The sequence below is a fragment of the Heteronotia binoei genome, chromosome 1 (genome assembly GCF_032191835.1).
Source record: "Heteronotia binoei isolate CCM8104 ecotype False Entrance Well chromosome 1, APGP_CSIRO_Hbin_v1, whole genome shotgun sequence".
Classification (NCBI taxonomy): domain Eukaryota; kingdom Metazoa; phylum Chordata; class Lepidosauria; order Squamata; family Gekkonidae; genus Heteronotia; species Heteronotia binoei.
The window spans coordinates 158,217,365-158,231,430 of NC_083223.1; the positions used below are offsets into that span (position 1 = coordinate 158,217,365).

General features: G+C 42.6%; 1 protein-coding gene across 3 annotated transcripts in view; it reads right to left on the minus strand.

Annotated features, from left to right (window-relative positions):
* Nucleotides 1-14,066, minus strand: part of ARID4B (AT-rich interaction domain 4B) — a 176,088-nt gene that overhangs the window by 160,890 nt on the left and 1,132 nt on the right. For all 3 annotated transcript variants that reach the window (XM_060243094.1, XM_060243107.1, XM_060243100.1), the window contains exon 2: nucleotides 13,809-13,871. In XM_060243094.1, the coding sequence (XP_060099077.1) occupies nucleotides 13,809-13,814 (6 nt within the window). In that variant the 5' untranslated portion in view covers nucleotides 13,815-13,871. The remainder of the gene's footprint in view (nucleotides 1-13,808; nucleotides 13,872-14,066) is intronic.

A 14,066-nucleotide genomic window follows, 5' to 3' on the forward strand; every position in this document is an offset into this window, starting at 1 on the left:
TGTCCATTGAACAGTAGGTGCAGCCTACTGTTAACCCCTCATTAACCCCTGGAGAAGCCCGCATCACGCAGTTTGGTGTAGTGGTTAAGTGTGTGGACTCTTATCTGCGAGAACCTGGTTTGATTCCCCACTCCTCCAGTTGCACCTACTGGAATGGCCTTGGGTCAGCCATAGCTCTTGCAGGAGTTGTCCTTGAAAGGGCAGCTGCTGTAAGAGCTCTCTCAGCTCTACCTACCTCACAGAGTGCCTGTTGCGGAGGGGGAAGGTAAAGGAGATTGTGACTGCTCTGAGGCTCTGAGATTCAGAGTATAGGGCAGGATATAAATCCAATAACTACTTCTTTTTTCTTCACTTACGTAATTGTGGGCAGCAGGTGGCTTGCTCGCCTTTTGATGGGGGGGGGGGGGTGGCCCAGGAGAGCGAAAACTGCTTGGGCTGGCTGGCTCTCTAGCCAGCCCAAGCAGGCCTCACTCACCCAGGGCTCTCTTTTCTTGTGTTGGGTTGCTTTTGGCTGGTGGGGGGCAGCATATGCTAATGAGCTTCACCACCTATTTTTCTACAAAACGACCCCTGAGTAAGTCCTAACTAAAGGAGCAGTGATCCTGAATTTATGTTAGAAAACTTCATCAAGCACTAAGTAGCTAACTTTGCAAAAAGTTCAGAAAGCAAAAAGTATTTAATTAAAAATACAGAAGGAAACGGAGAAAGATGCAAAATTAACTGGGTAGAAATTATCTTGTGTGGTACAAGAGGGTTCAATTATTTCACCCTTGCTCTTTATTTTTATTTGTACCCTTCTTTTTATTGTACTCTGTTTTTTATTTGTACCCTTCAAAGCAGGTTTTCACATTGTTTCACCTCTCCTCCAATCATCGTAAGAACATAAGAGAAGCCATACTGGATCAGGCCAATAGTCCATCCAATCCCACACTCTGTCACATAGTGGCCAAAAAAACCAGGCGCCATCAGGAGGTCCATCAGTGGGGCCAAGACACTAGAAGCCCTCCCATTTTGCCCCCCCCACATGCACCAAGAATACAGAGCATCACTGCCCCAGACCCAGTGTTCCAACAATACCCTGTGGCTAATAGCCACTGATAGACCTCTGCTCCATATGTGTATCCAATCCCCTCTTGAAACTGTCTATGCTTGCAGCCGCCACCACCTCCTGTGGCAGTGAATTCCATGTGTTAATCACCCTTTGGGTGAAGAAGTACTTCCTTTTATCAGTTCTAACCCGACTGCTCAGCAATTTCATTGAATGTCCAAGAGTTCTCGCATTGTGAGAAACGGAGAAAAGTACTTCTTTCTCTACCTTCTCTATCCCATGCATAATCTTGTAAACTTCTATCATGCCACCCCGCAGTCGATGTTTCCCCAAGCTAAAGAGCCCCAAGCATTTTAATCTTTCTTCATAGGGAAAGTGTTCTAACCCTTTAATCATTCTAGTTGCCCTTTTCTGGACTTTTTCTTATGCTATAATATCTTTTTAGAGGTGTGGTATACACAGTATTCCAAATGAGGCCGCACCATCGATTTATACAGGAGCATTAGGATACTGGCTGATTTGTTTTCAGTTCCCTTCCTAATAATTCCCAGCATAGCATTGGCCTTTTTTATTGCAACATTTCTCAACATTTTCAGTGAGTTACCAACACAACCCCAAAATCTCTCTTTTGGTCAGTCTCTGCCAGTTCACACCCCAGCAATTTGTATTTATAATTAGGATTTCTGGCCCCAGTGTGCATTACCTTGCACTTGGCCACACTGAACCTCATTTGCCATGTAGATGCCCACTCACCCAGCCTCAACAGATCCCGTTGGAGTGCCTCACAATCCTCTCTGGTTCTTACCACCCTGAACAATTTAGTGTCATCCACAAATTTAGCTACTTCACTGCTTACTCTCAACTCCAAAGCATTAACGAACAAGTTAAAAGGTATTGGACCCAGTAATTAGCCCTACAGTACCCCACAGCTTACTATCCTCCACTCCAAAAATTGCCCATTTATATTCACTCTCTGTTCCCTATTAATTAACCAGTTTTTGATCCACAAGAGGACCTGTCCTTTTACCTCATGACTTTCAAGCTTTCTAAGGAGCCTTTGATGAGGAACTTTATCAAAAGCTTTCTGAGAGTCAAGGTAAACAATATCTATGGGGTCCCCTTTGTCCACATGTTTGTTCACCCCCTCAAAGAACTCTAACAGGTTAGCGAGCCAAGATATTCCTTTACAGAACCCATGCTGAGTCTTCCTCAATAACTTTTGTTCATCAATGTGCATATTAATTCTCTCTTTAATAACCGTTTCCACCAACATTCCAGGTATTGAAGTCAGACTGACTGGCCTGTAATTTCCTGGATCTCCTCTGGAACCCTTTTTAAGGATGGGGGTGACATCTGCTACCTTCCAGTCCTCAGTGTCATGCACTAGGGTGCAGGCAGGGGAAGAGATCAAGTTCAAGCTGGGGTCTGAGTCAGAAAGCAGAGAGGGAACCACAAGAGCAAGTCCAAAGCACAGAGTCCAAGTCCAATCCAAGGTCAAAATCAAAACAGCAGAGCAGGAACCAAGAGAGCAATGTCCAAAATACAAACTCAAGGGCAAGGTCATTCGAAGTCCGGAATCAAGAAGCCGAGGGATCAGGTTTCAAGGCAAACCGAGGTGGAGGCGAGTCAGGAGATAGGCAAGTTGCTTTCACGGAGGTCCCAGCCCTGAGCAGTGGCTAAATGGGCCTCTGGTGGTGCTCCAATTTAGCAGCAGGGAAGCTCCCGTTAATACTGAGGGCTAATCTGCCTTCCCCTTTGGTGTGAGTCCCTTCTCCAGGCTGCTAAGTCACTGCATAGCCATTCCCCCAATTGAACTACTGGCGGGGGAGAGTCAGACGGGCTCTGTGCTTGCAGCTGTGCCTGCTCCTCCTCTGCTGCTGTGTCAGGGGCTGCTGGCAAGCTGTCAACCTCCTGAGCACTAGAGGGACCAGCTGTAGCCTGTCCTCATCGCCAATGACACTCAGGAACGGAGGCAGATTTCAATGAAAGAGTACATATTTTGTCAGGAAAAGCAGCTTTTCCAACCAACATCACCTCTGTCTTGTTTGGATTCAGCTTCAAACGACAACCTCATGGGGGTAGGCTAGGCTAAGAGCGACAGTCACCTGGCAGACTTCCATGGTCCAGTGAAGGATTCAATCCTAGTCATCCCAGGTCCTAGTCCAATACTCTAATCACTATACCACATCAGCCACTACACCGTACCAGCCCTCTAATATACATATGAAGCCACAGAATGAGATTGCCCACAGCTTGGAGGGTGTGTATCATCAATATGCAGGTGACGCTTAGCTATATATTTCAATATGCAGGCCTTCAGAGGCACCTGTCTTGGTTCTGAGGCTAAAGCAGAGCAAACTGAAGCTGAATCCAAACAAGACAGAGGTAATGTTGGTTGGGAAAGCTGCTTTTCTAAAGAGAACAAATCCACTTGTCCTACATGAAGTGATGTTGGGTTTTTCCAAGCACAGTAAAAGCTTGAGGATGCTCATGGAACCTGCCTTGCACTTTGAAAAGCAGGTTAGCATGGTGTCTAGGAGTACCTTCTACCAGCTGCATCTGATTCACCAACTTTGTTACCTAGACTCAGCTGATCTGGCCATACTTCTGTAACATCATGGTTGGATTACTGCAACACACTCCATGTAGGGTTGCCCATGAAGACAACCCAGAAAGTACAACTGGTCCAGAATGCAACAGCCCCACAGTCAGGGTCTAGCCACCAGAACTATATGTTGCCCATTTTGAACAGCTACACTGGCTGCCAGTCTGTTTTCAATTTCAATTCAAGGTGCTGGTTATGACCTTTGAAACTCTTCACAACACAGGTGCCACATATTTGAAGAACCAAATACTTCCATATGTCCCTGTGCACCAACTAGAGTCACCAGACAGCCATCTGTTGGCTATCCCACCAGTTAGTGTGGCCCTTCCAGCATGAAGCAGAGTTCAGGTCTTTTCCATCATGGCTCCAGCTCTGTGGAATGGGCTCCTGAAGGTTTTTTTCAGGAGGTTTAAATTACAGGCATCTTTTAAGGGAGGAGGGATTTGGAGCTTGCTGTTTTATCTTTGGTTTTAGCTGGGGATGTTTTAACTATTAGTGTAAGCCAACTTGGAACCAAGAGGAAAGATGGACTGTAAGTGTTCTGATAAATAAATAAAGCTGTTTTAAGTTATAAGGCAAAAAGTACAACAGCAGAACAAATCCCAACAATCCTAAATGTTGATATGAAAGAGATTTATTCCTGCCTCATCATATTATTAAATTCAAGCCTAGCTTGCTGGGGTAAAGTGTAGATGACTGGGGAAGGTAATGGCAAACCACCCTGTAAAAAGTCTGCCAAGAAAACGTTGTGATGTGATACCACCCCATGGGTTGCTAACTACTTGGTGTTTGCAGAGAGGACTAACTTTTTCTTTACCTTTTAAACCAGGGGTGTCAAACTCATCTGTTATGAGGGCTTAACCTGACATAAATTGTTGGGCTGGGTCATGCCAGGTTGGGCCAGGCCATGTGTATACCTATTTAAGATTAGGTAGCAGAGATATAAACTTTATAAAGAACACAGACAAACACAATTAATTTAAAAAAAATACTTAAAACATGCTTAAAACGTTAGCACGTTGGTCTTAAAGGTGCTTTCTTTGTATCTCTTCCATGGGATCCAGGGAACTGGGCAAAGGAAGCTCTGGCTCTTTCGTTCCTTTCTCAGGGGGCAAGGAGGGGGAGAAGCTTCAGGCAATAGAAGGAAGAGAGGCTTGGCTCAGTAGCTGTGCTGTGCGATTGAGAGAGCATTGGAAAACAAGCTCTGCCTTCTCGCCTTCCTCCCTAAAGGAGGAGCCTCAGCCAATGGAGAAAACAGAATTTTTGCTCTGTAGCTCCTGCATGATTGAGCAAGCCTTGCAAAGCAAGCTGTTATGCAGAAGGAAGCAGATGACAGCTAGTTGCTCAGGGGCCTGATTTGGTCCCTGGGCTGCATGTCTGACACCACTGTTTTAAACAAGTTTCTGATTTATATTTATTTTCATGAAGTCACATTGATAGCCCCAGTTCACACAGTAGGATAGGAGAGTAATTACAGGAACATGTCACAAGATCCCATGTACTCTTCCCCTGATCTCATTTACTCAGTGGTAATAAATGCAGCCATTAAATCTGGATGAATTTATTCTAGGTATGCTCCTAAACTCACAGAGGTAACTTTTGTTAAAACTGGGTCCTCAAGGTAAATTTTCAGGCAGGATTAATATCAGTCACATTTAATGCTGAATCAGGTAGCAGAGGATGAGGAAAATTTGCATGTAATGGTGTGTGCGTGTGGGGGGGGGGTGGCGGGGAGACAATCCATATGTGACCAGGCATGAATCCTTGCAGCCTAAAAGGTGATGTACCACAAGACTGTGAGATGGAACTCAAAGAACCCCACAGTCTGTAACAAATACACATGCTTGTTTCTTTTCAATACTCCTCAATGAGTCCCGGCATTCACATTCTTCCCCTACCACAATAATAATAATAATAATAATAATAATAATAATAATAATAATAATAATAATAATAATAATAATAATAATAATAATAATATTTTTTTTATTTATACCCTGCCCTCCCCACTGAAGCAGGCTCAGGGCGGCTTACAGGACATGGTATAAACCATGTTATAACAATAAAAAACAAGATAATACAGTTAAAATACAATTCATAGATTAAATATATTAAATAAATAGTCTAAAACCAGTATAACTTAATAGTGCCACAATCCCAGTATGTACAAAAATGGCTTGATGTTACTACCAGGTTCTGTTTTAGAAAGCTAGTTGGAAGAGGGCGGTTTTGCAAGCCCTACGGAACTGATTGAGATCCCGTAGGGCCTGCACCTCCTCTGGCAGCTGGTTCCACCATTGGGGTGCCTATATCGAGAAGGCCTGCTCTCCAGTTGTTTTTAATTTGGCCTCCTTTGGCCCAGGGATTTTCAGAAGATTTTGTGAACTAGATTGCAGTGCTCTCTGGGAAATATATGGGGAGAGGCGGTCCCTAAGGTAGGCAGGTCCTTGGCCATATAGGGCTTTAAAGGTAATAACCAGCACCTTAAAGGTAATAACCAGTAACGAACTCGGTACACAATTGGCAGCCAGTGTAGTTCCTGCAGCCTAGGCTGTACATGTTCCCACCGAAATAGTCCCATTAACAATCTGGCTGCTGCATTCTGCACTAGCTGTAGTTTCCGAGTTCAGTACAGGGGCAGCCCCATGAAGAGGGCATTACAGTAGTCTAACCTCGAGGTGACTGTTGCATGGATCACTGTTGCCAAGTCGCGACACCCCAGGAAGGGAGCCAACTGCCTCGCCCGCCTAAGATGAAAAAAGGCAGACTTGACAGTGGCTGCCACCTGGGCCTCCATTGTCAGGGAGGACTCCAGTAGCACTCCCAAGCTCCTGACTCGGCGCACTGGTACCAGTGACGCACTGTCAAAAGCTGGAAGGGAGATCCCTCCCTCTGGAATGCCACAACCCAGACAAAGGACCTCTGTCTTCGCTGGATTCAATTTCAGCCCACTCAACTTGATCCAATCTGCCACAGCTTGTAACGCCTGGTCCAGATTTACAGGGACATCGCCAGCTCGGCCGTCCATCAATAGATAGAGCTGGGTGTCATCAGCATACTGGTGGCAACCCAGCCCAAATCTCTGGGCAATCTGGGCAAGGGGGCGCATGTAGATGTTAAATAACTTCGGGGAGAGAACTGCCCCCTGAGGCACCCCACAATTAAGTAGGCGTCTCTGGGATAGCTCTCCCCCAATCGCCACCCTTTGTCCCCGACCCTCAAGGAAAGAGGAAAACCATTGTAAGGCTAACCCCTGGATCCCTGCGTTGGCGAGGCGGCAGGTCAGCAGCCGGTGATCGACCATATCGAACGCAGCCGATAGGTCTAACAACAACAATACTGCCACACCGCCTCGATCCAGATGTCGCCGGAGATCATCCATGAGGGTGACCAATACTGTCTCTGTCCCTTGACCCGGGTGGAAGCCGGTCTGGAACGTATCCAGGGTGGAAGCATCATCCAGAAAACTCTACAACTGCAACACCACAGCCCTCTCTATAACTTTGCCCAAAAAGGGCAAATTTGAGACCGGCCAGTAATGCGCCAATTCGGCCAGATCTGATGTAACCTTTTTCAGGAGGGGGCGGACCACTGCCTCTTTCAGAGGGGCTGGAAAAAGACCCTCCGAAAGAGATCTATTTATGATGTCCCGTATAGGACATCACAGCTCCTCCCGGCAGGCTTTAATTAGCCAGGAGGGGCACAGGTCCAGATCACAAGTTGTTGGATGTGCAGTAGAGAGGATTCTGTCAACTTCCTCCAAGCCAAGCGGGTCGAAACGATCCAGGATCAAACCAGAAGACAGGCATGGAGCCTCGGGTTCGCATACTGTATCCAATATGGCAGGGCAGTCGTGGCGGAGCGATTGGACTTTGTCTGCAAAATTTTTTGCAAAAGCCTCACAGCCTATCTCTAGTTCCCTAACATTTGACTTGCCTTGTGGCAGTGTGGTGAGATTCTGAATTATCCTAAATAATTGTGCAGGGTGCGAATCTGCAGACGCAATCTTAGCTGCAAAGTATATTTTCTTTGTGGCCTTGACTGCCACCTCATAGGACTTCATAAACTCCCTATAAGATGCTCTAGTCGCTTAGTCACGAGTATGCCACCATTGCCTCTCTAGCCGTCTGAGACCTTGTTTCAGCTGGCATAATTCCAGGGTATACCACGGAGCCAGCCTAGTCTGAGGTCGCAGAGGGCGTCGAGGTGCAATCTCATTGATGACCCTGGAGAGCCGGCTATGCCAGGTCTCAACCAGGTCACTGAGGGAATTGCCAGAGGGCCAGGGATCCCTTAGAGCCATTTGGAACCGTTCCGGGTCCATCTGGTTCCGCGGGCGAGCCATAATCAGCTCATCGCCTAGACAGGTTTGGAGTGGAACGTCCACACGAGCCCTAAGGGCGAGGTGGTCCGACCATGGCACCGCTACTATGGTTATATCGTCCACCATGACCTCGGCCGCAAAGATCATTCTCCATTGACTGTTCAGTACAATGAAAATCCTACTGCTAAAGCAGGAAGACAGAGTGATGAGTTTTAAAAAAGCCAGTGGTAGAGCAATCATGAAAATCTGCAAGCTGTCAAAAAGATGAGAGAAACAGTCCACAAATCCAAAACTTGTGGTCTTTATGACTCATCAGAGGATGGTCTTTATGACTCATCAGAGGATGACGAAGGTCTTGTATGAAATCATACTGATACCAGAAGCAAGCAGGATGTTAAGAATAACCTCCTCACCCACATCTAGGCTCAGGAGGATGTCGAAGGGTCATCTATAGAATAGTGTACTTCAGACACACTCAGAGCACTTCCAAACCACAGCACACCTATGGGAAGAAAACATTCTCCTCCCAAGCTCCATAAAGCTCATGATTACTAAAAAGAGGGGAAAGTCAACAAGAGATAACAAGAAAAACATGTGGGTTCCTAAATTAGAAGTTCTCCATTGATTATCTTATAATTCTATCAACATACTGGGTTCACATCAGAGTTAATATTTTGAACATATGAAGCTGCCTTATACTGAATCAGACCATCCGTCCATCAAAGTCAGTATTGTCTTCTCAGACTGGCAGCGGCTCTCCAGGGTCTTAAGCTGAAGTTTTTCACGCCTACTTGCCTGGACCCTTTTAAGTTGGAGATGCCAGGGATTGAACCTGGGACCTTCTGCTTACCGAGCAGATGCTCTACCACTGAGCTACCGTCCCTCCCCTTCTACAGCATATAACTTTCTTAAGCAGGAAGCAATGCCTCTTCCATTCCAAAATTCTCTGCACGTGCCATGATGCTCAGAAAAGTACATGCTGAAGCCACAATAATGGCTTGGGTAGCATACAGAAACCAAATCTGTAGATTTTCAGTAGTCAATAAACTACACGTTGCCTTTCAGAAATTCTTCTTGTAACTATTTTCTAAAATCTTATCAGATATCGAATCTCTTTACTTTGATTATTCTTAAAGTACTTGAATTTGTAAAACAAACCACAACAGTTTTGTAGAAGTATTATTTTATTATTTATCATAATAATTACATAAGCATGAAGAAGTTGAAAAAGGGCCAGTGGCAGGTTGGAAAGGGTGCAAAAGTATTTATTTGTTTTAAATTACTTTCATAACTCAACAATCAAGCATCACATAGGTATTTACTTTCTTTTCTCTTCAACTTATTTCAAGTTGCTTCCATACTCCTGAACAAATTCTCATTCTAGCCAGCTGTGCAGAAGAAATAGGGTTGAAAAAGTGCAGTGTTACAAAATTCTTAAACTTGCAGTAGACTGTCTGCAAGAATAATTGAGCTTTTAACTAATGTGTGCTGCAGCCAGAAAGCTGAAGCCACTAAAATACTGTAGTAGTTCAATTCAGGTCATTTTTATAGAAACACCATCAAGAACAACTGATAAACCTTTAAAGTATTATATTACTAAAGACAGCCCTACAAAAAATTACAGTGGCTCACTCCAAGAGCAAGTCATGTGAGTGCATCCATAAAAGGGGACATCATTAAGAAAATGGGCAGAGATATCAAATCAAGGGTGCTTTTAAAGTTAGTGCTATCATATACCCTCATCAAAAAGAAGACTTTTAAAAGACATTTCACACAACAGATTTTTGATAGTGATATTACTTTTGCACAACACACATCTCTTTTTCCACATGAACATGCTGTTTGAATCCTCTGCTACTTGGGAGCTTTCTACAGAATGTTCCTATGGCTAAACAGACAAGGAACATACACTCTCATATAGGAAACTCATATAAGAAATGCATTAAAAAGGTAAAGGTAGTCCCCTGTGCAAGCACCAGTCATTTCCGACTCTGGAGTGACGTTGCTTTCACAAAGTTTTCGCAGACCTTTTATGAGGTGGTTTGCCATTGCCTTCCCCAGTCATCTACACTTTCCCACCAGCAAGCTGGGTACTCATTTTACCGACCTCAGAAGGATGAAAGGCTGAGTCAACCTGGAGCCAGCTACCTGAACCAGCTTCCCCTGGGATCGAACTTAGGTCATGAGTAGAGGGCTCCGACTGCAGTACTGCAGCTTTACCACTCTGTGCCACGGGGCTCTTCAAGAAATGCATTACATGTTAAGTAATCCATATTTGTCCTGTGTGACCATCTTAAAATATGCTAAGGAATTCTAAAAACTGCTAATCCAAGATGGGGGTAACCATGTTAGTTTGTGGCAGCAAAATAAAGCAGGAATTCAGCAGTGCATCAGAGAATTTTAAAAAATTATTCCAGCATACACTTTCCTAAACCAGTTCTCACTTTACCATATGTATGAAGTGTAAATCCATAAAACTGATTAATTTATATTAAAGGCTTCAAACAACAAAAAGGCAAAAGGAGAAGAGATGTTTTAAACTGGCCTGTCTTTGTAACACAATCCAATCAAAAGAGTAATCAATCCACTCAGACTAGGTGACAGCTAAGCTTCACCCATAAAATAAAACATTTAAAACGTTATATTCAGAAAGTTTATAAACAAGCATCTCACAACCTAATTTATGAAACTATCAAGGAGTCAATACATCTTTTAATTTTTAAGCATATACTTTAGAGTAGACTGCATTACAAGTCAGCAACAAAAGTGCATGTCAGTTTGGAAGCCTTATTCCCTACATTTTTCTAAAGACAGATGTACTAAATTATTGTATGTATGACCGTTAGCAGACAGTTATGAAGAAAGTAGGTACAAATTAATTCACTTACACTATGTTGATTTTATGCAACAGAGCTACATACAACAAAATAATAATAATAATTTGATTAAAAAGGCAATGACAAGGCAACTGCCTCCTTTCATACATGTAGATAAATTTGAATCAGTGTCTTTGATATCAGAGAAGTGCATTAAACTTGTTCCTCAGCAAGAAATGGGATTCTTGCTCCTAAGCCTTGCAAACTGTAAAAGCCAAAGGAAATATCTGAGAATCCCCATAGCACATAAATTACTGCAGTAGTTCATGCTGTCTCTTGGCATACTGTGTTTATTGATCTGGTTATGAGAAGCATGTGATTAAAGGGAAAAGGGACAAGACATATTTAACACCTATTTAAACATCCATTGTTTCAGGATTCAACACAGTACTATAATTTATTGGATTCTATACCATATATTCACTCACACAAAAGGATTAATTGTACTGAATTCAAACAGAAGCTCCTGGGGGAATATTAATTCACCTTATTAATAAAAGTTACTCACTGTCAGAATCAGCAAACTGAATCTTTGTTTTCACAATCTACGATTCTAGATCTGACTATGTACTTATCCATGAAAGAACAAAAACTGCGCTACAAAAGTAAAAGAAAAAGACAAAAGGAAATCTGGGAACAAAAGTGGAGTTTCTAGACACAGCCTTGAACATCACCACTGCCTCTTTTGCTTGATGGAACAGTCAGAGCTTAGTGTATTGTTCTATAATTAATTTCATCCTAACATATCAGAGTCCACTCACCCTATTAAATTTTTTACTGCTTATTCTCATTTACTTAAGCACCACCTTCCATGTCACTTTATAGATCAAGGTTACTCTAGTAATACTTTAAATTAACAAGGTGTTTTTTTAAAAAAAAACCCTGTCTCATTATTTTGGCTAGACCATCTTAACCTCACAACACTGATATGAACATACTATATCATGCTTTTTAAGGAAAAGATAGACAGGAAAGAGTGGTGGTGTTTTCTGTAACAAAGTTTTAAACAATATATTAGTTGTCTATAAATAAATGGAACCCACAAATTCTAACAGAGCTAAATAAAAAGGGCAAGGAGGCATATAGTGGGTCTTCTGTGTAGAACAAAAAGAAGCATCTTGACAAGTCACAGAACAACACTGCAAGATAGGCTTTTGACCAGCCAAGGTAATTTCTTCCTCCTGTACTCATAAAGCTTACAGCAGTGAGGATATAATTTTTTGTCAGATCTTCCTTTCTTTGGAGTAGCAAAAGTTTTGTGCCCTCTTGCCCAAGGCGTGCCTTCAAACGATAACAAGTAAGTGCCAGCTCTAAGTACCTCACCACCCTTTCAATCCAGAAAAGTAAACACTTTCTAAGTAACTAGTTCTCATAATCAGAGTTCTCTAAAATTCTGTAGTCAGTGACTGATCTTGCATTTTTTAATTGAAAAGTCACTTGCAATAGGAATATGAAATAAAACTAGCTTGCTATGGTACTCAAATGCTAAATTGTCCAGTACACTCACTTCTGAAGAATGAAGTACACCATAATTTTATTGCAAACACATATCCTAAGAACTTTTTAAAACATCAGTTAAATTCAAAGATTTACCTACACAAAACACAGTTTTAAAGTTGTTACACAGCAAGGATGTATCACAATGTTTCTTCTGATTAGTGGTATCTCGTGCAGAACCGCATGGCTACAAACTCAGATTCCTGCGGTAACCACACTGCCTCATCACAACTATTTCAGCCTAACTCCCATATCTGCATACATACAAGGAGAACAACCTTGTATATTTTAAATGATTACTTTCTTACTGAATGACTAAAGACTACTGCTTTCACTTATCATCACAAAACAACCTTAATATAAAATACAGATTTTGATACATTTTAAAGAACTCACAAGTTATTCTTTTATGACTAGTGATTATTGCATTGAAAGAGAGAAGACTCATGACAAAGTGTATTTACTGAAAACTACCAATTAAATAGTATGAAATATTTGATTTGATGTTATTCCTAGTGTTTCCGGCACAGCTGATGTATAATTGCAGATATATCTACATCCTTCAAGAAAGACCTCACTCGACAGATGAAGCTTACAATATTTAATAACAAAGATGGTAGACAGTGCATACCATTTAAATATTCAACAATATTCCTTTTTCAGTTATTCAAAAACTGCCTTTAACAGATTTTTTTAAAGCCAAGGAATCAGATTTATTACCATGCAAGAATCTTATTAAGGGTTCAGGCTAAATGTTTAGATAATAACATTCTGTATAATATCATGTGTTTATTGATGGAGCAAGCTTTAAAATGAGGAATACAGTTTTCCTAATGGTCATTTCAACATATGTACAAGTAAAATGAATATTTTTATAATATCTGCATATGATACAGACCACCAGCTGTCAGTGATTTTCAAATACAGGGAACATGTCATGTGAATACTCATTCTATGCAACCATGTTTGAAAGTGTTTTGGGGAAAAAGTCTTTCTACATCTTGCAAGCAGTTTTTTACTGCAGATATTTTAAAGACACTTCCAGAAACTCAGGATTATTAATTCAACAGGAGTTAGATTATGGGAAAGTAAGATTAAACATATTTAACCTCAACTGAGAAAAGCTCAACTGCTTTAAGGGAGCTTTTTCATTCCGACCATACTTTACAATGGAGAGCAAATGCCCCCTATTTCCTTGCCAAACTACTAAGGCTGGGCCAGGCAGCCATGTCCGTTCTCTTTTGCAGAAGAAGTTCAGAACAGAGAATGTACCATGCGCCCTCAGCACGGCATAAACACGAGTTTACAAAAGCCAAGCCAACGAACAAGCCTTCAGCATAACAGCCTGCGGTCTAAATCTGGATAAAGCTTCAAGCCTCACACCAGAGAGTGGAGCTAGGGTAGACCTAACTCTCCGCGGGTCCCCATTTCGCCACCCCCACCGATGAGCGGTTTTACCTTCATGATGAACTCGATCTGCAGGAGAAAAACCCGAAAGAGGTTGAGCCGACGAGGTTGGACCTGAAATTTAAAACAAAGCACTGAGCCACCGCACCACCCCCTTTTCACCGGGGCGCGCTCGGGGGAGGCGGGGGGGGGGGAGAAAGGTTCTGCAAGAGCTTTCTCCCAGATCTCCTTCAAGCCCACCTCTCTCATTCCCTTCACACATACCCCCTTTCATCATCTCCCCTCCGGCTACAGTGGCCGCTTCCTCTC